Source organism: Styela clava, chromosome 6, assembly GCF_964204865.1.
Source record: "Styela clava chromosome 6, kaStyClav1.hap1.2, whole genome shotgun sequence".
Lineage (NCBI taxonomy): Eukaryota > Metazoa > Chordata > Ascidiacea > Stolidobranchia > Styelidae > Styela > Styela clava.
Window position 1 is genome coordinate 14,805,278 of NC_135255.1, and position 23,392 is coordinate 14,828,669.

At 33.7% G+C, this 23,392-nt stretch overlaps 3 protein-coding genes across 3 annotated transcripts; 2 read left to right on the plus strand and 1 right to left on the minus strand.

Moving 5' to 3' along the window:
* The first annotated feature begins 191 nt into the window (after positions 1-191).
* Positions 192-1,603, plus strand: LOC144424236 (uncharacterized). The gene is made up of 3 exons (XM_078113350.1): positions 192-789; positions 1,031-1,285; positions 1,412-1,603. The coding sequence occupies exons 1-3, from the start codon at positions 775-777 to the stop codon at positions 1,601-1,603; spliced, it is 462 nt and encodes a 153-aa protein (XP_077969476.1). The 5' UTR covers positions 192-774.
* An 11,042-nt stretch (positions 1,604-12,645) lies between these two features.
* Positions 12,646-16,251, plus strand: LOC120330939 (uncharacterized). Its single transcript, XM_039397930.2, has 2 exons — positions 12,646-13,446; positions 13,690-16,251. Exons 1-2 carry the CDS (start codon positions 12,710-12,712, stop codon positions 14,807-14,809), a joined length of 1,857 nt encoding a protein of 618 aa, XP_039253864.2. The 5' UTR covers positions 12,646-12,709; the 3' UTR covers positions 14,810-16,251.
* A 329-nt stretch (positions 16,252-16,580) lies between these two features.
* Positions 16,581-19,916, minus strand: LOC120331318 (uncharacterized). The gene is made up of 3 exons (XM_039398389.2): positions 19,691-19,916; positions 18,717-19,512; positions 16,581-18,307 (listed from the first exon to the last, which is right to left on the minus strand). Exons 2-3 carry the CDS (start codon positions 19,499-19,501, stop codon positions 17,182-17,184), a joined length of 1,911 nt encoding a protein of 636 aa, XP_039254323.2. The 5' UTR covers positions 19,502-19,512; positions 19,691-19,916; the 3' UTR covers positions 16,581-17,181.
* Positions 19,917-23,392: the final 3,476 nt, after the last annotated feature.

A 23,392-nucleotide genomic window follows, 5' to 3' on the forward strand; every position in this document is an offset into this window, starting at 1 on the left:
ACGGTAACGGGCTCAATTGACCTTAGCACTTTAGCAGGCGCACAAGGTATTGATTGACTGGTGATAACTCAGTAACCCATACAATCAATTATTACGACGATGTAGCTCTGTAACGATGTTCCACCTCACAGACGCTAGAGGAAAGAATCGTTCTGAAACACTTTTTCAATCCCATTGTTTCGCAACATTCACTACGTTTACATGTACACGATAATCGTTTCGGCAAAAAACGTTCCCAAATCGTATTTCGGACAATCGAACGCCATAATTTGTCTCGAGTTTACATGGACACCATTGAATTTCGATCCGGTTAAAAATATCCCGCGCGTTCAGACTATCGTATTTGACATGAGATTTCGTTACCAGTTTTACGTTTTACTCCTTCTTTTGAATTCCTCGGAACAAACCGGATACAACTTTATAATTTTTATATATGTAAACATTTAACCAAGATATTGAAGGTTTTAAGTAGTCATCTTCATAACTTTAAATGCTATTTTTTAAGAAAAACATAAAAACGTTATATTTTATTTTGGTAAGTTGTTAATGTTCTTAATCTGGCATACCACTTCAGGTATCTACTTCTGCACCACGTTCCTTGAAACACCGGTAACTGCTTACAGCATAGGGCGTTGAATTTGTATTTAAAATTCTATGCAGACATTCATTGAAAAGCAATTGTTACGGTAACGTTTCTGCACTTCATAGTTAATAATTATACAAGAAAGTACTGTAAATGGTTATTTGCTACTGAATGGAACAAAAAAGAAGAACATGGATTTGTCTCAGGTGAAGGATTTAAAATATTTATTTTTTGATGTTTATTGGATGAGTTTATGATATTTATTCAAAATACCAAAAGGATACTTGATGTTTTTATGATTTCGCTACTGCATATACCGTGTATTCTATAACAGTATAAGGCATTTTCGTGGTGGACGAATCATCATCCATAAGATCTTGCCATGGAGGTGATATGTTTGCTCACAGCAGCAGGAGATATTGACCATCATCATATTGTTATTTTCAGGTTCTGCCCACTTTGATTACGATTCGAATGATGCAATTAATAATGCTGTTTCTGATGAATGAAAGATTTAAGCTATGTCAGGTTATGCTGAGGCGTAGCCGGCTCAATTTTTTGAAAAAAGTTTATTGTATTTGTACACCTACGAAGAAAAGACGTCGAAAGCGAAGATTTTGGAAAAAGACACGAACTTCAGAATGGTGGGATAGAATCGTAAATCAGCATTTTGGCAATGAAGATTGGATAGAAAATTTCCGGGTAAATTTACAGATTTACCTCTTTTAAGACTTTTTAAGGAAATTTTATATGTACTTAATTTTATCAAATCCAAGTTATAAATGAACTGATGTGAATTTTTTAAAATAAGAAAATTTTGTTTTTAAGGTATCCTGGAGTACATTTCAATACATTGTGGAACAAGTCCGACCCTTTATGTCACCAAAACAGAACTGGGTTAGACCGCCTTTGCCAGTGGAAAAAAGGGTTGCTGTGGCTTTATACAAACTCGCTAGTTGCTGTGAATACAGGGTGGTTGCAAATATATTCGGGATTGCAAAACGACGTGACGAGACGTGACGAGTTGCAATAACGTGAACTTAGGCGCGGCGGTGTGGCTCAACGAGCTAAGCGTTAGGAATACGCTCGCCACCGCAACCTCTAGTTACTCTGCATGGGTTCGCAGGTTCGAATCCCATGCAGGGATGGTTATGTGCGAGAGGATTGCTGGACTCCTCGTTGGGTGGTTCACGTAGCCGCTGGTCGGTTACGGCTTCATTCACCACCAAGTCCATGCTTCCGAAAACAAACAATATATATAACTAATCCCATACCCGACTTGGAATGGTAACCGGACGAGAGGCCGTGGTTCGCCATATGGATAAGCCGTCTTATCGGCTTTCCTCTCCCCCGGGATAAATAACTAAATCCTATCCTTATGACTTTATCTTATATACGAATGATTATGTGACAGTGTATCTACGTTGAAATATATATGTTTCAGACTCTTTTCATGTTGTTGCGGACCCCCTGTGCAGTCGTCGCGGACCCCAGTTTGAAAGACGCTGTTCTACGGCCAATTAAAAAATACTGGTATATATCAATAACAATTGAGAACACGACAAAATTTTCGCATACTTTCGAAATGACCGACTGTCAACGCCAGACGTCATGGAAACAATATTTTGAACATTCGATATAGAAAATATTCCAATATTCTTTGAGTCTTCGGAAAGCTTTTGTTTCTTCCTTGTGCAAATTGGTGGCGTGATTCCTGCTTTAAGCCACCCAACGACTAACCTACCACCCAAGCATAGTTTAGCGCAGGTGTGTGCAACCTTTAATACAGGCGGGTCAGATACAAATAACTGGGTGAAACCGCGGGTTGCACATTTATCAAAACATATGTTTTCTAGTATGAAGAATACACAAAGATTCGAGTTATTGTCTTATGACATGGGCTTTTCGCTTCGCACGAGCTAGCTGTTAGGACATTGTGGCGCCATAGGTATAGATAACAAGAGAGCTACGCACAAATATATGGACACGTTAGACCAGAGCGAATCAGTCCTTACCGGTACCTTTGACGCTACCGGTACCCTCAAAAAAGTTCTGAATCTCCAGTAGCAAGAATTTTGCAGAATCAAAACGTACAACCAGTCATGACACTGACTAAAATCCGTGTTCCCATGGATAAAAAATAATACAGCAAAATTTTAGACGAAATATCAATTTTCATAGAATTCACGCAAAATTTTGAAATAAATAAAAGTAATAGCCTTCTGGCGAAAAAATTAATCTTTAACCACTGAAAATTTCAAAGCAATTGGTCCAGTATTCGAAGAGAAAAGCGACTTTTTAAAAACGCGTCAGAGAACAAGAACAACAACAACAACAACATAATATTGAAACGATCGTTATGTCCACTACGTGTCCAATAATAAGTTGGACTAAGGTAGCGACGGGATTGGAATTACTCGCAAGTCGCAATGCAGATTTGGGAAAATTCGTTTCGTGGGCCTCACACCATTCCAGATTGGCACTTCTCAGTGGGCCGCACAAATTTCCTTTGCTGATCGCATTTGGCCCGCGTGCGCAGGTTGCACACCCCTGGTTTAGCGGATAGCAGCATCGTGCAAATTCCTGCTTAAACGGTTCAATCTTGAACTCCATGAGAAATGATTACGTGCGAGAGAATTTTCGGACTCCTAGGAAGTCCATTTATGCCCTCCCCGACGTCCCCGTACCTATTTCCGTACTCATAAATTCAATCCATTCAAAGATTTGTCGTACTATTTTTGTCGACACCTATACAATTTTTTTCATATCATATATGCAGAAAAAATCTCATATTATATATTCTACTTCCCCGGGCATATGCATATTGCCCATAATCCATAAAATACAATTGAATAATCATTTTACCCATCCGATATATGTAACTGTTTGATATCTTATCCAACAGACTATGGCATTTACGACATTTCTTATTGGACACGTAGTGGACATAACGATCGTTTCAATATTATGTTGTTGTTGTTCTTGTTATCCTTGTTGTTGTTCTTGTTCTTTGACACGTTTTTAAAAAGTCGCTTTTCTCTTCGAATACTGGACCAATTGCTTTGAAATTTTCAGTGGTTGAAGATAAAATTTTTCTCCAGAAGGCTATTACTTTTTTTTTTCGCTACGACGTCATCAAAATTATTGCCATTGGGTGGCGCTACGTGTCCATATATTTGAGCATAGCTCTCTTGTTGAGTATAATGGATACATATCTCTCGAAAGCACAAGATCTATGCCGAAAAAAGGGAAAGCCGAGAACATCAAGGGTAAATCTTGTTGGTCGTTACAGATACCTCCCTCGAATGGTGGAAGAAGCGTTAGCCAATTATCGTTTGCGCAAATCCTCTTGCAGGCAGTAAACGCAGGTGAATGACAGATTTTTCTAAACCTTCAGAAGTTAAATCATAGGTTGGAAAGTTTAGAAACAAAATTATTTTATCGCAGTAACTGAAGCCAGTAACTAGGGCACGCCTTATCAGCTGTACCGGGATAAATATGTAAATCATATCCAATCCTATACGGTGCTGACGTCATACCTAGGTAACGCATATAGTTTTGTTCTCCACGTTTATTCCATTTGCTGCAGTGGGACACGATACTAAGTCACGTTATCGCTGTAATTGTTTTTGTTATTATATGATATTTTAAAGCAAATGCACAATATTGAGCATTCTATGTTTAAAGAAATTTTCCAATAAACATTCAACACAGTCCTGCCTTGTCAATAGATGAAAGTATATCTTATGCTTTGATTTCGAATGAATTGTTTTCAATTCACTACTTTTATTAATTGAGTATTACAATATTGTAACTAATATATTTGAGAATTTACTTATGCAACTTACAAAAAAATTGAAAGGTTTTGCAGGAAGCTATTCACTGAAAGAGACAGTAAAGAAAATAAAGTGAATATTGTTAACGCTAATTTGGGGGTAAGAGGTTATATTCTAGTAAATGAGAAATTATGAAGCAGGGTGACATGTTTGAGTTATCGTGCATGGATGAATTGAAATATAACTATCTGAATTAGAACGATATCGTTTTGTGATTTTTACCTAATTATTATTATCCTCAGGGGATTGCATACCGCAGCTAATGGCCTTTTCATGCAGAAATACCGTATATAGTATATTTCATGACGGTAGTTCATTTACAATTTTATTTAAAGAAGGTTTTCCTCATTAAATTATTGACATATAATAATTTGCTTATATTTTTGATCTTATGAAATGTTCTGAAAATTAGGTGAAAGGTTATTAATATGAAGAATATTATATTACAATTATAAACAGTGCACAAATATGTACGGAATATTTCAGTTTATCGTTTTGCCATTGTAATCTAGAATGAACGAATTCGTCACCATAATATTCTCATTAAATGACATTGGCTGTGTAACATTTTAAGTTAAATTTGAATTAAAAAAGTTTTATAGCATTCAAGCTATGGCAACCATATACTATGAACAACATTTACTGCTCGATAATCTGAAACTTCTTCAATAAGTTAAGATTCTAACTTTGTAATTAGCTTGATTGCATAATTAAAGATCAGTATTCAATAACAAAGTCATTAATCGCACCGATTTTCGATTGATCATCTATTTTGGAAGTTCTTGTTTGTTAAATTATATAAGATATTATTTTCGATCAACAGTTAATAGTCATTTAATGTCACGCATGTATCATCTATATACAATGAATAACACGGTATGAAATGTCAATGCAAAGTTTTAAACTATTTTTAAATTTAAAAAACATTTGATCATGATAAGATGTGCTGATAGAATGTATTGAATTGTGGATGTGAAGACGTAAACACCAACAAGTATTTTGTCTGGCCAAGTTTAAGTTTTGTTACCTACTAATCAAAATAAATTTTCTATAAGGTTATATTAGCATTTGATTCGTGAAGTCGTCGATATTACTGAAATGCGACTGTCAGTGGTATTGCAAGTGACAGTAGCAACCCTTTGTTTACATATAAACTTATCACAAAGTGGGTAACAAACCGACATTCAATATAAAGTACCGAATTTAATTTACAAACGACCCCATACGTCTGTGAATATCCAGGAATGGAAACAAATCAGTTAAACTAATGAAGTTTTCCTTTTACAGATGTAGATCAGTTCATCCGCTGTCGGTAGGTTTTTTTTTTTTATCAATTTTCATGTTTTAAAACAAGGGCTTGTTTTAAATCAAATTTTTCCTGTATTTTTTGTATTTTTTATTGAAATAGCCCTTGTATCGCCGCGGAACTATGCCAAAACGTTGCATTCTGGCAGCTGCACACGCAGCCGAAATTATAATTTCAAAAATGTAAGTAAATATTCTTATTTTGATTTTGACTTCTATTGCGTACTGTTATCGCCACGTTTGTATCTCCACCAAAGTCATAAGATTTTAACCGAAATGTTTATCCGAGATATCAGAGAGACGTTTTGAGTAAGATAAATCATGAAACTCAGCTCACGAGCCTACTACAAATACAAAATCAGGGGCAGCCTGCGGCAAAACGAGTGGTTTTCGATAATGAAGAATATGCTTAATTCGGCGGCAGTCTACTGATATAAATGATTAGACACTCTAGCCTAGCCTATGCTAATTGTAGATGCAAAGACGCCACAACTAATCTGTTATGACGCATAGTATGGATTTCGAGTTCATGTATTGGCATTTTTCTCATAAAATGAAGGCATTGTTACGGTTAATACTGTTCGGTTAATTTATGCTTAGCATACTTTGTTTTTAAGGTTAAAGCGATAGAGTTTTTCAAGGTTATACAAACTCATTTATTCGATCGCATTTTAATTTTCGCAAAGTGGTTTCGTCGTAGCGGGGTCTTAAACGTAATGGCTTATCGGTTGCGTCTTAACTGCGCAAACCACTGAACTACAGCTTGAGGAGGTGTGTGTGAGCCTCTATCGATATTTATGGCATTTTGAAAGATTTATTGCAAATGAGAAGCGCTTGGCATGTTTTTACATTCATTTTTCTTCAACCTATTTTATACAAAAAAATCAAATAGTACAGCCATTCTGAACAAAACAGGCAAAAAAAACTTGATTTAAAACAATTGTTTTAAAACGATTCTTTTTGAACAAATCCCTAGCTGTCGGTGCAGTAAACACGCTATAAATTGGAATAATTTTGAATCCAACTATTCGTATCCAGGTTTGGTGTAAGTTAAACAGATTAATAGTCAGTTCGACTTGATGATGGTGGCATCAAATATTCACACAAGTCGTGATTATGGCAAATACACATTGTTATCTTTCACGCGGACGATTCTCATTTGCCATGCGAAACGTGTTTTTTGTTGTTTAGTTCCATACTTGGATGGACGATAAATGTTATTTTAAATTTCAATTATTTTACCAACGAATTTTTCGTGTTCTTGCTGATGTCCAATTAAAATGTTTTTTTTTTTTCATTTACCCGTTTATTCCTAATAGTTCTCTCACTAACATTTGTACCCTTGACATTGGCTTCATATATTATTTCCAACTTTTTACTCGTTTTCTTTTATTTCAACCACATCGTTCAACTTGGCAGACTGCTAACTTATACTAAACAAAAATTCATGAATTCAGTAATGGGATGTGAGTTGTGAATAAGTTCATATACGGATATTGCCATTAAAACTTTCATACTGAGTCATGCCATTTACAAGAGCCCTTGGTACTATCCCACTTTCTCCAGCGGGTTTCGGTTTCTCTTTGAACAACGCGACTCGTTTTCATCTACCAAGGACTTGCTCCTTATTCGGCACCCTGTGATAACATGATCTTTCGTTCTCACGTGTTCCTATATTGTACCAGGGTTTCGTTGTTTGCAAATACGTTTTTTTTATTTTCGCAGACTACAATATGGGAATATTAATATCTTCATTTATATATGCATTTTACTGTATTGTACACTCCACACCAGTGTTTCTCTCATTATTTAATGTATGTAGAAAACATAAGTTGTAGCATAACGTAGATGCTAGAGCAATGGGTCAAATCACGGGGTGGCGATGGGAAAATATAGTAGGCATCCAATTGAAATCAACATGGTTAGAAAATTCACAATTTTTGGTACTCCCATAGTATGTGAAACAAGATGGCGGACACCGGAACGTAGTATGTGTATCAAGTTAAGTTTAGGCCATAATTTTATTTCAATTTTCCCTATTTTAGTACTATTAGGAGTTCGGGGACTAGCCAAGTGACTTCCGTAGTATTTGTACCTGAAATTATGGCCTAACCCTAACCTGGCCCGCCATCTTGGTTCACATGCTACGGGAGTAGCCAATTTCTACCTACATGAAACTAACATTTTCATTTTTGTTTTTACAAAGCTGATAACTTATTATTGGATGAGTCACCGATCAGGAAAATTATGGGTGGACTCGGTAGCTTCATAGATTAACTTTATACATTGCTGGTCATGTTAAAAACTTTGAAAATGCTTAATGATAATATCTAATTTATAGTTTTGAGTTTATTGTTTATTAAAACCGTATACAGATTAAAAAACAAACCGTCATGAAAATATTAAAATCCTCAACACATTTCCTGTTTAGTCGGGTATTTGGGATATGCCGACGTGATCATAACCAATTTACATAACCACTGTTATAGAGAAATAACGTCATAATGCAAAGTAAGGATCAATCGTGATATATATCAACAATACAAGTATAACCAAGAAAGAAATGAAAACATTATAAAAACAAAACCGTTCACTTTTAATTTCATTTATAAATTGGCATACACCACATAGCGTAAACTTTTAAATGGAATTTTATTTTTAAATTCTCATACATATATAGCGCGAAGGTTTTTGAAATGCAATTTTGGGTTTTATAGTGATATTAATCTATTACTGACACGGTAAAAGGCGTCGATTGAAAGTAAGTGTTTTTTCAAAATGCGTTATCGTCATTTATTTATTTATTTATAGTTTATAGACATCCTATATACACCAAAATAAACTACTAAAATGTTATAGTTCAGCCCGTATCACGAAACAGAACAGATAGTTAGAGGATAAGGTGGTCAGATTTCATTTCATTATTTACTGCAATTTTGTATGTATATAAGTGTAAATACATGTCGCCTTTTGACAATTTTATCATGAACATCGACATTTTTTATGTTTTGAAAAACGATAATTATTGTTTTTGTAGAGTACATTCTTTTGAGCAAAACTATGCATATGACTATATATAAGTATTTCAGGTTTTTGAAGGTAAAATGGGGTTGGCAGACTATCGCGCGGCTCGCTTCCTCAGTTGCAACGCTGAGGAATTTGGCACGTACTGGAGTGCTGTGAAAGTTGGATGGGGTGTTAAAATAAAAAATTCATGACTTCTCACTCATATTATTGTGGGAAACCTCGTTATAATGAAGTAATTGAAAAGATACTCATTTGTAAATTAGTCATTATTAGATAATTGAGCTTGTGAAATATAATTATGAGCTCACAATTACTTATGCATTAATCAATTATTAAGAACCTATGCATAAGCAGATTGTGCGAGAACATTATCTCTTAACAATAGTTTACGGTGGATCGATGCTAAAAACATAAGCCTTGTTGTTAGATTTTGATTATGAAAACCATAAGGAGATGCGTATCAGATAGGAGTATCTTGTCGAATATCGCTGAATCAGGCTTTTCAACGATTTCTAGTTTGTAGTACATTGGCATTGTCATTCGTGTCACTCGCGATCAGCATCCCACGCAGTTTTTGATACCTGATAAATTATGCTACCACGGAAAGGTTTGAGTTCATAAATAACATTAGCACACTCAAGTTCACATTTTTCTTTTGTTTGTTTTGTTCAGTTGTGAAAGGGAGAAAAGCATATTCCTAAATGTTGAGATCAATAGAAAATTTTGTAGCATAACAAAAATATTTTCTTTCTTATTAACATTTCTATAGTCATAGCCTGTAAATGAACCTAAGAAAAAGTTCATGTGCAGCTTTGTATTCAAATTTTGATTTTGATTATTTCCTCATCAGTAGTAAAAACGTTATAATCGATCGAATACTCACTGTATTTGACTATACCAATTGTGTCGAACACAAGATAGATTACAAAATGAGTCTTGCATTGCAGGTTTATTTTTTACATGTACTTAAAGCAATACTAGTGTGTGCGATGGCCCAATAGTTAAAGTTTTGAATTAGTCAAAAATTTTCGGTTGAAATCTTATAACCCTCACCTCACTCCAAGTTTATTAAATTGAGGAGACAATTTCCATCTTTCAAAATTCTATAAAGCCTTTACCTATAATTAACTGCTTGCGCACAGCTCTGTTGGGTTTGACTGAACAATCACCGTTAGATATATAGAAATAAATAAATACTACGTTACTAACACAAAAAAAAAATTGAAATGATATTTGTAACAAACAGTTATTTTCAAAAAACTATTGTAATAAAATAAACATTGTTTTGGGTGAAATTTAAATCTATAACCAAGAAATGCTGATATTTCTCCTTGATTGTTTGACGCTAGCAATGTTTTTGAGTTTTTAAGCCGAACTTCATGATTTATGAAACGTGATTTCTATATTGATATGATCGTCATCATTGAGAATTACGACAGGAAATTTGAAACGGTAGAAAAACATTTAATAATGATATTGAAACTGCGAATTGATTTTATCAAAATAATTTGTTATGAAAGTCAAAGATCATGTATAAGTATCGGAAGTTGTAGTGAGTTTACTATGAAACGATTTCGAAGAAACATTTTGATTGTTATGTTTAATCTGATTGTTTGTAACTGTTTGAATGACTCATTGGAGAAAATAATCGTCATTTTACGTCAGTTTACGAAGAAATTTTGTAAGCAAATTGGTTATATTTTGACAGCACTAGCAAAAAGGGTTATAGTTATATATAACAAGCATATGTGGCACCATGTCCATTTGTGTCCAAGAGAGAAACAGACAGAGACGAAACTAGGAAGGAAGCTTATCAGTGGTATTAGAAAGTATCTCCTTAATTGTCCAGTACGAGTTCTCAATTTATCTATGACTTATTTCGGCTAAAACGGTTTCTGACTCAAGCAGAATCAAGCGGTCAAAATTTGCATTGTCGGATGGATTATTTGTACTAACTACTGCACCCTATGTCGATTTTCTGTTTTTAATTAGTTCATGCTCTGTTTTTGTTAACGGGAAGAAAAACGCTTTTTGTGCCACCATATCGATTGAGTGCATTACTATGATCAAAATACACATGTAAATTTGTTTTTTTATAATTTTTTAGTAGATATCATTAAACAATATTTATTTTGACTGTAACAAAATATTTTGCAATATTTAAAGAAATTTCAACGTGCGTTTAAAGACGTAAATTTTTTTCTATTTTTTATCTGAAGTTCTATTTTCATGAGATATCCGCATTTAAGTTACACGGTCATCAATATTTGACCAATTTGACGTAATTTCATTCATGATTGAGGTCAGGTTGGGTCACTCAAAATCAATGACAATTTCTAAAAATAATATGAAAATGCAATTTAGGAGAAAAAATACTTAAAATGGCATGATTGTACCATGATTGTAGGAAATTGAAGTAAAATTAACTTGAAACTAGGTGAACAGGAAAGGAAAAATCAAAAATAACCCTGAAAAATCGGATTGAAAAACTTCGAAATATTCTTACTTTTGGTACTTTTTATTGATGTGTATACGTATAAATAAATAATTTTCACACATTGTTAATATTTGAATACTCGATGCCGAGTGTTGCGGTCATGTGACATCATTCGTGTGTTTCGTTAATGTAAGAATATGGTTATCTTGACGAAATAGAAGAAATGTTGAAATAATACAATTATTTTTTAATATCAGAATCAATACTTTAGAATTTACTTTTGAATTTTTCACTGAAATATTTATGCCGATTAATCCATCTATTGTGGTTTGTATCTACGTCATCATCTTGATATTCGCGTGTGTACCTATGACCTATAACGTTGATCAATGCTTGATCGAAAAACCAATTTATCTATATTATGGTCTGAGTTGTGTTGTAATATTGAATCGTGAATGCTAAGTTTCCTGTGTTTGGGTAAGTACCTTCAAATAGGAAAAATCATACCAAGATAGAGCATTTTTCAGAGACTGATTTGACTGATTGCAAATTAATCCCATTCTATCGATTGAACTAGAAGAGTCTTAGGCTTGTTAAAGAAATATTTAAGCCTTCAAAATGCGACAGAATAAAGATGATTGTTTTAATATTTAAATCTATGGACAAAAATAAAGTTTATTTTGGCTCTAGATTTGTATCTAGAAATGTATATCAAGAGACACTTTTACACTTTTAGGAAAGGTATTTACCTCGGCCTCTACTCCGTAGAAATATGATGTCATTTTTCTTTGTTTCATATTTGGACGTTGCGTTCCTGTATATTATCATAAATTTATTATTCACGTCATTGCGTTCCGAACTGTCCCGAGTGCAGACTTGTTGTTGTTAGTATACGTCTGCTCGGTATTCTTCTTTTTGTTCATGTGGGGAAACTGGACCGATTGCTTTGCAATTTTTAGTGGTTCAAGATTGCTGCTGTTTTTCACCGTTAAGTTTTGTGTGATGACGTCTTTAAAGTTAAAAATTACACACCATGTGGCGTTCCGCGATCACAATATAACCATCTGGGTATCAGCGAAATCGTGAGAGTTTGTTTCATAAGGTAGAGCAGAGCTACTCAACTGGCGGACCGCGGTCCGAATCCGGACCTTTCGAGTATTTGATTCGGACCGCAACTAATTCTTTATTTCGAATCATTAGCCCCACTTTTGAAGTTTCCTTTTATAAATGACTTTTATTGTTTTGAATATATATGAAAAGAACTATAACACCATAATATACAATCTCGATTAGCTGATATAATCATTAGCCGGTTGAGGAAGTGCGCGTTTAAGGATGCCGAAATATAATTTCTGCAAACACCGGACCCAAATAATTGTGAAGTTTTGAATGCGGATCTTCGGTAAAAATAGTAGCCCTGAGGTAGAGTGTAGAACTGTAGACTGTCAAAGCTTTGATACTATTTGAGCTGCTCTCTTGTTTTTATGACAAAAATCTCACGTTACATTATTTTTCTAGACGATGCATAGGTTGTTAGTACATGAACTGATCTTAATATGTATGGTTTTATTGATGCGTACAAGCCTATCACGCGAGGAAAACGTGACATCTCCATACGATGAAGTTACAAGATTGAACCAATCAGCAGATGTCGCTCGTGTTTCAAAATTTGTATCGTGTGAAGTTCTAAATCCATTAAAATTTAGAGAAAATATCTCCGTACAAAGCAAATGTTGCCGTTCTCTATATAAAACATTCCAAAAAAGATGGCGTAATATTGATAACAAACTTAGTGAATGGTTGAATTTGCTGAAATTATGGAAATGTCCACAATTTCGAAAGGAATGCGATTCGCCAACATTTCCTTTCAATGATTTCACGAAGACTTTATATAAACGATTCTGCAATCCTGAGAAATTTTATTCTGAATGCTCAAAAAAGTTATTTCCCAAAGAAATCGACACTTCGGGATCAGGATCAGGAATGCCGTTTGAAACAGACGAAAGTCCTGTTCATAACAAAACCGATTTTCAAATGCTTCCTGCAAAATCCACCGTCATAAAAAGTCTGAAATTCGAAGAACTTTTCGAACCTTGTGTACAAGCATCATTAGTTGAAATTGGAGGAATGCCCAAACAAGAAAATTTCTTCGAAATGAAAGTTGGAGATCTTCCTTTCTGTGAAATTGTTTGGTGTGCACTTCCAGCTGAAGTGTTCCTGACTAAAAAAGTGTCGATTTCAATGTGTATGCCAATGCGGTAAGTATAGGTTACATGACATAATCAAATCTAGGGGCACAGTTCATTTCGAACATAGGCAACAATTATATTTTGTCTCATTGAACAGCCATTTCAATAGCATTTGTTTTGCAAAATAAAAGAATAAAATACTACGACAATGTTAATATATAAAACTGTCTCTATAAAACTTAGAAAAAACTAATTTTTCTAAATTTTTTTTCTGATTATATCCAGTTTAATTTTTTTTTATTTTCTATACAGATGCAAAGTAAACATGTACGTGTTTATGTCGTTTGCGGGACTTTTAGGGTTAGCAATCATTTGTACCAATATCACTGTACTCGTCGTCTTTTCTGTGAAGAAGCATTCAATGAATAGCCAGCGATTATACAAAATATCATTAGCAGTCGCTGATTTACTGGTTGGTCTAGTCGTGCTTCCAACAATGATCACCACGATACACGAAAGCTTCAATTTTCACCATGAGGTGATTGATACTGTTGATAAATACGGAAGGAATATCACAACAATAACAGATGTGTTATCATCATATGAGTTTCTAGGAATCTCAGGATTCTTCACAACGCTTTCCTTGTCTGTCTCGATTTACACACTCATGGTTGCCAGTTTTGATCGACTTATGGTTGTATATAAACCTCTTGAATACAACAAGTTTCGTGCCATATCAATTGCAAAGATTCTTATAGCTATTGTCTGGATATTGTGTTTGATTTTTTCTCTCCTACCGTTTGCTGTTGATGGCCTGTTCTATGCATTCGTTGCATCTGTTGTTGTATCACTAGGTGGGGGATCAGCTTTAATTTTATATTCCGTAGTCATGGTGATTCCCCTGTTAATAGTATGGGGAACGAACATCGCGACCTTGTCATTATTCAAACGAAACGCCGGGAATGCTCGGATGCCAGCATCTAACGCCCAAACAAACCAAAATAAAACTGAGAACCAGCTTGTGAAAACTTTATCTGTTATGGTCGGTGTTTTTACTTTTTGTCTCATACCATTGGTGCTTCTTACAATCTCGCAGTTCTTCGTAAGCGGGATTTATCTGAATGATCCGAAAAACTTCAACCAAAGTTCGTCGTCAATTATGATGTCATTCGAAGCTGTCACTGTACTTATACTAATGTCAAATAGTTTATGGAATATTTTCATTTACAATGGAAGAAGCCCCGAATTCAGATCGATGAGTAGAGAACTCTTCAGAAGTATTACCGGTAAAATTCAGCAACAATTTTCTTGCAACAAGTTACATCGTCATCAAGAAAAAGGTGGAATGAAACTTACAGACTCGACCTCTAATGTCAAAACAACATCTTCAGGTGTTTCAAGTTCAATAAATTCAATTACTACTGCAGCCTAAATGATCGAAGTCATCAGTATTTTTCATATATTTCATAATTTTGAACAATTGTTACCACTGGAGCCGTGGTTTGGCATCTTACTCCAAGAAGAAGTCGTGTTTTGAGTTTATTGGAAATAGGAGTCGAGGTTGGATTTTTGAACTTTTTGGAATAAGGAACCGACAGTAGCATGGTCGGCTAATCGGGAGTCAGAGAAGATTTTTTTAGGTAAAAACAAAAATAATAAAAACTTGTTTCTGTCCTAATTTGCTCTTGCTTTGCTTCGGACCCCGGTCTTTCTAAAGTTTTTGGAAAGATTGTCACGAATACATAAAAAGACGTGCTGGTGTTGTAATAATTCACCTTTCTTTGTATTTTAGTTATCTTTAGTTTGTCACATTTAAATTTTAAATTTTATTTAAAATTTGTTGAAACGTTTTATTCTTTAGTGTTGTTCATATAGGTAACATAACTAGTTGTCAACTCAGCATAAACGTATAGTTTCATATTTTATATTTCGTAGCCTAAAAATTACTTTGAATGACATCACAAATTCCGAGCAGTTTTTTTCATTGGTACTCCTCCTATTATGGGCTCGGAACCTTGCTATAAGCAGCCTTATAACAAGTTGAATTTGTAGATATATAGAACAGTATATTTGTTATTTATATTTGTTAATCCTTGATGAATTGAACCGCACTCATTATACTACAATAATATGTAGTATAAAAATACCAAATATGTGGCAGCATATCAAATAGTGATTTACCATAAAACCTCAATGTTACGCAATTTTTGTTTTCATTGGTGTAATCACAATTCTATCATTAACAGATTATAATTATATATATATTTCTGCGGAGTGTTTGTATGCAAATTAGATTTTATTTATAAATGAAACAAATATTGTTGAAACAAACTACTTGAATCGAGCTGTCTGGATTAAATTGTTTCTATTTTATTTATAAACTTATATCTTCACTGTCTGCATGCTTTACCTTGTTAAACGTTTATGTATACTAATATATATAAATCTTGGTGTATTTAAAGAAAATATCTTGAGTATTGAACCTTCACGAATAGTCTAGTGAAGAATATGAATTAAAGACATTTTATAGGCATGCTACATTTAGGTCTGGATGTCTTATTGATTGTTTATATTATTATGAGATGGAAATTTCTTGAATTTTCCAAATCTCTTAACAGTAATGAAAACATGTAAATGTTTGAAAATAAATAATAATGGTTTTTTTTTTAGTGAGTTTACTTTCTGTCCAACCAGTCAACATAGTACGAATTTTCTTATGGCGAATGGAATGAATATATTTTGCATATAATTATTGTCAGTAAGCGTTTTGCGCACACACAATATATATGTTGAAACCGCATGCATTGCTTAAATGTCGGGTCTTATAACAATAAAACACATTTTAGGTTTGCTATCAAATGAAATGGGAATATATATATATAAATGATTCTGCAAAATAAATAAAATATTTTATTAGTTTAATTTTGTATTTTTCAAGGACGCAAAATGCGATGTTTCACTAAGATGAATTTTCATAATTCATTCTAGTTTTTACGCTTATTACCTAACTCCTTACGCTCCGAACAAGGTAATAAACAAGCAGTCGCCGATTTCTAACGATATGTAGGAATTTTTGTCGTTTTTCAGTAATTTCATCGAATGCCAGTTAACATTTTATAGTCAAGTCGAAAAAATATATATATACACACTTAGCGTCTTGTTTTAAAACACCCAGTGATGAAAGTTCGTGACCGCTCCAAAATGATTTTATGTTCCCCAATGCTCTCAATTCTGAACCAACATATTGGTTCAAAAACGACCATCATCTATTATCATTAACTGAAACGAACGTCAATACTTCCGATAACTGGGATTTATTCAATATGAATAAATTAAAAACAGACCAAGTAACACATATGAAAACAAAAAGTCAACAAATAAACGAAGTCAGGACTAAAGATATGTATAATTTCGATAAAAAATGAGCTTTTGAGTTTTTATCTTCATGTTGATGTGTCGAAATTTGAAAAAAAAACATGTTACCGCTACGCTGATCACAATAGGTTATGGAAAGAAAATGTGTATAAAAGTAAAAAATACTGCAATACTGAAAACAATGTAGGCCTAAACGTTATGCAAAATAATATAATATTAAAACACACCTTAAAGAAATAAATCGCATTGCAATGAAAAAAAGCAGTTCTGTAAGTTGCATTTTTCACAACTGTACACCTGAAGACACTAATTTTTGTACCAAATAAAATATAATACGGTCAGATTGACAAATACAAGCAAATTAGTAAAATATTTCAACATTAATTTTACGTTCAACTAATTAACTTCTAATCCTTATGCTTATTATATTCATTTTGCTTCATTCAATTTAGGATTTATTGAAAGAGTTCCGTTATTATTTGAACTCACTGTAATGTGAGAAGCGTTTGAAATTGCTGCAGAAGTTCGCCTATCTCTTGCTGCCTTCGCTGAACTTCTCATTAATTTAGATTTAAGTTTACTTTTTGTGATATTGAACAATTTTGTACAAGCGCTACGAAATTCTTTACTTCTTATGTTATAAATAAAAAAGTTCAACAAGCTGTTTGAAATAAAAAGAATACAAAATATGATTTCTAAAGAAGTTACAAGAGTAAGAGTGTTTATGTTTAACTCAGCGGGATAAAATGTGTCGATTTCGGTGAGAACAAAATGTAGTCCTATCACAACAGACATTGGTAGAAGACAGACTAAGTAAGCGACTACCATGATGGATAAAGTTTTGGCAAGTCGGTTTTCAACACTAATCGATCTCACTTTGGCGCCAGAAGATATCACCTTTGGTCTAGCCTTCGCGTTCTTTTTGGAAAACACATAAGTGGCGACGTGAGTGACTAACATACAAAATATCGGTATGACAAATGCAATTGCTAAGATTATCATTTCACCGTCCCCAGATATAAAGACAAAAAGAGCAGCGATAAACCTGTACTCAAAATTAGGCAATACAATAGGGATTAGTGAAAACATGAGGGCCAGAACCCATACTGCTATTGATATCTTTATTGCCAGAGATTTTGCTGTGTATAAGTTGTATCGTAACGGTCGGAAAACGACCATAAATCGATCGAAACTTGCCATCACTAATATGTATACGGAGACAGAGTTAGACCAAGTTGAAAAGAATCCGATAAAATTGAAATATCTGGAGTTAAAACTTCCAATATCCATCTTCGGTGACATACCGTCGTCTGTTTCTCGATGATGTAACAGCATGGACGGCATATAAGCTCGTTTCATTGTCTCTATAACAGTCGGGAAAACGAAAACTCCGATTAAGAGATCGGCAACTGCAAGAGAAATTTTGTAAATTCCTTGACTGTCTCTAAGTTTTTTGTTTTTCCAAAATACAATTAGGGCGATGGTGTTGGTTAAGGTACTTGCTACACTCAGTAATCCAGCAACAACCATCAGTATGATAATGTTTGCTCGGCATCTGTCAAAAAATAAATATCATAAAATATGACATTCAAGAACATTTTATCAATATATATACACAAGAATGAATGAATACATTACTTCGGCATCGCGTTATAAGATGGTATTATTAATTCGTTTCAGATCATCTGTTACATGAGATGCTTCATAATTGATTCGAATATAACTCTATAGAACTCGTTTGAAATTTATTTCTATATATAAATTCATGGGAGATTTAATTTTCGGACACGAAATGGGATGACATTTGTTGTTGTCGTTTTCCAATTTTCAGTACTTAAAAAAGTTTGAAGACCCTAGAAACCTATTGTTTTTTTTTAAATTTTCTTTTTTATCTTGTGCGTTTTTTTTTTATGTTATAGCTAAAAAGTTAGACCAAATGAATCTAAATATCTTCAAGCACTCACCTAGCAGGCATGCATATCCATTCCGAAATATCATATCTCTTGAATGCATCAGATGTGAACCCGCACCAAACAATTCCGCACATAGGAGCTTGAGTTTCTTTCACTTCGAAATATCCTGCACAACTGTTGACATTAACCAACGCTGCTTGAACACAAGTCTTTAACATTTCATCCAAGGTAAGAGTTGTTTGCTTAATCTGCTTCAGTAACGTTACTGTGGTGTCTCCGTTCGCAAGATCGGTGATATTTCCCGGATCAGTGTGGTTTATATTAACAGATCCTCCGTGTTTTAACAAAATTTCTGTAAGTGTGTTTTCACATTTGTCCATGAATTGAGATTCATTACAAAACCGATCATACGTGAGGCTATTGAATTCCGTGAAGGCATAAGTTCTTGCATCACATTCATTGTTAAATTGAGAGCATTGTAGATCACGCAAAGCCCTCAAGAAGTCACTTAAATGCACCAGTACCCCCGTCCATGCTTGTCGGAAGGAGATATCAATTTCATTACAGCAAAATCTCCGATCTTCGTCGTTAGTGATAGTCGTAAAATTCATATCGTGGGAGCAGTTCAGTCTTTCCCTTTGAAGTTTGATCGAACCATTTTGTACCCCGTTGTAAAACGCCGCAATGTGACTTGATAATTCTCTTTCAGGGTTGAACATTTTCTTAATGTAATCATTTTTTGGAGTCGGTTTAATTTCCTCACTTACGCAGAAACCAACTAGGATAAAACCGCAACAGAACATTCGCAATAGATCGAACTCCATCTTTACCGGCATAACACACTAAACTGTAAATAATATGACCACGTAATTAGAGCAAAACTTCTCAGACAATTCTGTTCTAAATTTGACACAAAGAAAGAAATGTTTTTCAAAGAAATCTTAATATATGAAAGGCCTAATTTTAATAGCAATTCCAAGATTTTCGTTGTACAAAATGCTAAACGTAGACTAAATATGACTTACAATTATATCATGTCATGATTTTCTCAGCATAGCATACGTCATGTGATTGCAAAATTTGATAGATGCTTGTTTATAGAACATATGTATCAATCGTTCAACGATCTGTTCTCGCTTATCACGCAAGTCAGATGAAATCACGAATAAAATACGTATAGGTATAAGTTGAATTGGAACGATATCCCACAAGTTAACCTTCAAAACGTTCCATGAGCCTGGACTTCTAGGTTAAAACACTGCTCTGAAGTGCACGGACGACATTTTGTAATATATCATACGCCTTTAAAAAAAACGTTGAAAAGTTATTTTTTGTAAAAATAAATAGCTGTCTGTCAAATTTTCTGTCTTTCTGGTCATATACCCGTCTAAATTATTGTTCCTTGTCAGATCACATACTATCTCAGTGTTGTAAGTAATCGAGTATACTTTATAAACTGGTGAGATACTGCATGCCTATCCATAAAAAGTTAATTTTGAGCACATATTAAACGACTGTATTCACTTTTTTATTAGCTGCATCTTGTTATATCTGCAGCAGAAACAATAAACGTAGCAATTGTTGAATTGAGAGCTTACAGTGAACTAAAGTTCGACCCCGTATTCAAATCTATTTTTAAAACTAATATGCAAAGTCGTGAATTCAACACATGACGCCGATAACAAAAACAAAATTGAAATATTCGCGTGGTATTACTCGCCACAGTTGACTACATGAACCGTGGCAGTACTGACATTGCACGAAAAAAGGTACTCCCGAAGAATGTGAACCAAGATGGCGGACTCCGGAACGTAGTATGTGTACCAGGTTAGGGTTAGGCCATAATATTATAGAGTATTTGTACCTGAAATTATGGCATAACCTGGTACACATACTACGTTCCGGTGTCCGCCATTTTAGTTCACATACTTCGGGAGTACCCGAGAAAAAAACATATAGTAATCGCACAACAAATTTGTATTATATATATATGTGTGTCTCAGAATAACAAGTTTCGGATTGAAATCGCATATTTATATTTTTTTCTATTTATAAAATGCTTCACCTTATTTTCTAAAAAATGTTCCCACTCAAATTAAATTCGACCATTCTACTTTCATTTTACCTTCTTTACTCCACATAGATGCGTTAGATGAAAAATAATCCGAATACTTTAAAATAGACAAAGTAACTTAAAATTCTTTTTATACTCGAACTTGAAGCCAGCCCGAAAAACGTTTAATTGACACTGTCAATAACGAATCTTGTTTTTATAACTCAAACAGTAATGGACTTTCAAATATAAAATACCATATGGACTATAAATAAATAATTTAGTCATATTCATGGAAAGCAAAACTTTTTTTTTTTTGTAATCAAACAGCCCGAATGATCTGAATTTAAATGAAACCACTCATATATATAGGGTACTTAATAGTATCGACCACCTCACCATATTTGTGAATTTTGATAGGTATATTCTTAAAAGATTCCTACCATTCCCAACTCTTCAGCTACTCACAAAGTATTCTGATAAAAAAAACTTCACAAAGAGATTTGTACATCTGTATATAAACGTTGACGTTCAGCAAATTAGCCTAACAACTCTAATGTTAATAAATTGAATCTTAATAAATTCTCGAAATAGCTGCTACGTTATGTTTAATTCAGTTTAGTTTGAGATTTCTCGCTATTCTAACAGAAAATTTCGTACGAAACTTGAATTTTCAAATGAGCAATGCAATTTTCATTTGAAATATTGGAATCAACATTACGAATCGGACGTAAATTTATTGTCGAAACTTCTTGCCATCATTACGGATAAAACCCTTAACTTTCTAGAAACACATTACTAATAAAAAGGAGATCTTCTGAATTGTGTTTTTTTTTTGCGCGATGTTTTTGTGTAAACAGATCTTACGTAATATATAGGTATCGTGGGGGAAAAAACTTCACTGAATGTCGGACAAAATGTTCTATATTAAAATTCAAAATTTCGTTTGAGGATAGCCGACGAAACGCATATAAAGTTAGTTAAAATCACAGACATTTCAAAGAAATATAATCCATATAAAATTACTAAGTTATTCATAATTCTAGTAGAAAAAGAATTTTAGACAAAAAATAACGAATGGACTGCCCAGAAATTAGTTAATGAACTTATGCACATATATTCATATGTTATCAGTTAAGTTAGAGAAGGCAAAATTTACTATATTTTTTCAAAAGCGTATTTTCCGTTTGAAATTGCATACAATAACTCGATGTAAGTTTTGGGGATCAAAGCCAAGATAAATTGAGCAACTGATATGATCTCCCACAATAAATCAGGGTATCGAATGTGAGCAATAAAATTTCGCTTTGTCATGTGATATTATAGGCTATTTTGAAATGGATTGTTGCAATTATATTAAAGAAATATATTTTTTTAAAACGTTGCCACCTAACCATCACCGCTGGCTAGAATTATTGTTGCGAGACTGATATATATTATAGAATCATGGGCTCGCATGATGAAACATGGATGGCTTATTCACATCGTAAAAATGAAATTTTAGCCTTTTATACAGAACTCCAACATTACATTAGAAACTGTAAATGGTGGTTTTCTACCCTTCGAACCTCTTTATTTTTCTACAAGTATAATAAGTACGTATACGAGAAAGACATATTACGATTATCTATAAATAAAATACAGTTTCGTTTTTATTTTGTATAATGGAACTTTCCAAGTATGGAAACGAAACTATTTAGTCACAAAAGTTATAAATATTTGAACATCACACCGGGAGAAAAATATTGACTCAGAGTATGAAATTTAAACTATCTTGAACCTGATCTCGAAGGTGTGATTTATAGAATCTTAGTTGATATAGCGTTGAACTGGAGACAAAATTAAACAGACCAACAACAGTTGGCCACCCGTGAATGTCGCGACTCATATCAGTATCTGTATAGAAATACTTTTGTACCTGCATGCACTTCTTCTTGAAGAATAAGGTTACAACTCAAGCAGAAATATTTCTATTTCTTCATTAGTTGATATAAGTCGCAATTTCACATTTAATTTTTACGAGTAAACCCAACTCGGGTTTTACGGATACAATGAATTTTTGGTATAAGTCGAGGCTTTGAGTAAGCAAGTAAAATAAATGCTAAGCGATCACAAGGAAGGAATTATTATTTAATACACAACTCAACTGTTCTATAATGCAATCCGATGAAGAATACTGGTAGCTAGAGCTACATTCCATTTTTGCTTTATATGAATCATCTTTATAGTTCGCCCTTTAAATGCTGGGAAGTTTTGTGTCTAACATTAACAGCACATTTAAGCATTGATCATACATAAACAGGAATGATTTTCGGGTTGCAATATGTTTTGTATTTTTTGTACAAGGATTTGATAAACTCAATGCCGATGTGTCATTGTCGATATGACGTCAAAAATCGCAGAGGCAGCACATTTCTCCCATTATTTTCGTAAGCTGATATTCACACTGCACTATAATCAACTGTATACATCATATATTATTGAGAGCATATTTTTTCACACTAAAATGTTTATACCCCTCTAATTTTTATCGCTTCGTTTGTGCTCTTACTTTCGAACAATGTTCATTAACAACAATAATCATTCACCTAGGCTGGTTATCGGTGTACGACGAAACATATTTGCAGATTTATTATAAACATTGAAGCTATTATAACTCGTTTTTAATTAAATA

Coding starts and splice junctions, on each gene's coding strand:
- LOC144424236 (XM_078113350.1), top strand. Junction 1,286..1,411: donor ATTGGATAGAAAATTTCCGG/GTAAATTTACAG, acceptor TTTGTTTTTAAG/GTATCCTGGAGTACATTTCA.
- LOC120330939 (XM_039397930.2), top strand. CDS start 12,710: ATGCATAGGTTGTTAGTACATGAACTGATCTTAATATGTATGGTTTTA. Junction 13,447..13,689: donor TCAATGTGTATGCCAATGCG/GTAAGTATAGGT, acceptor TTTTCTATACAG/ATGCAAAGTAAACATGTACG.
- LOC120331318 (XM_039398389.2), bottom strand. CDS start 19,501: ATGCCGGTAAAGATGGAGTTCGATCTATTGCGAATGTTCTGTTGCGGT. Junction 18,308..18,716: donor TGGATATGCATGCCTGCTAG/GTGAGTGCTTGA, acceptor ATTTTTTGACAG/ATGCCGAGCAAACATTATCA.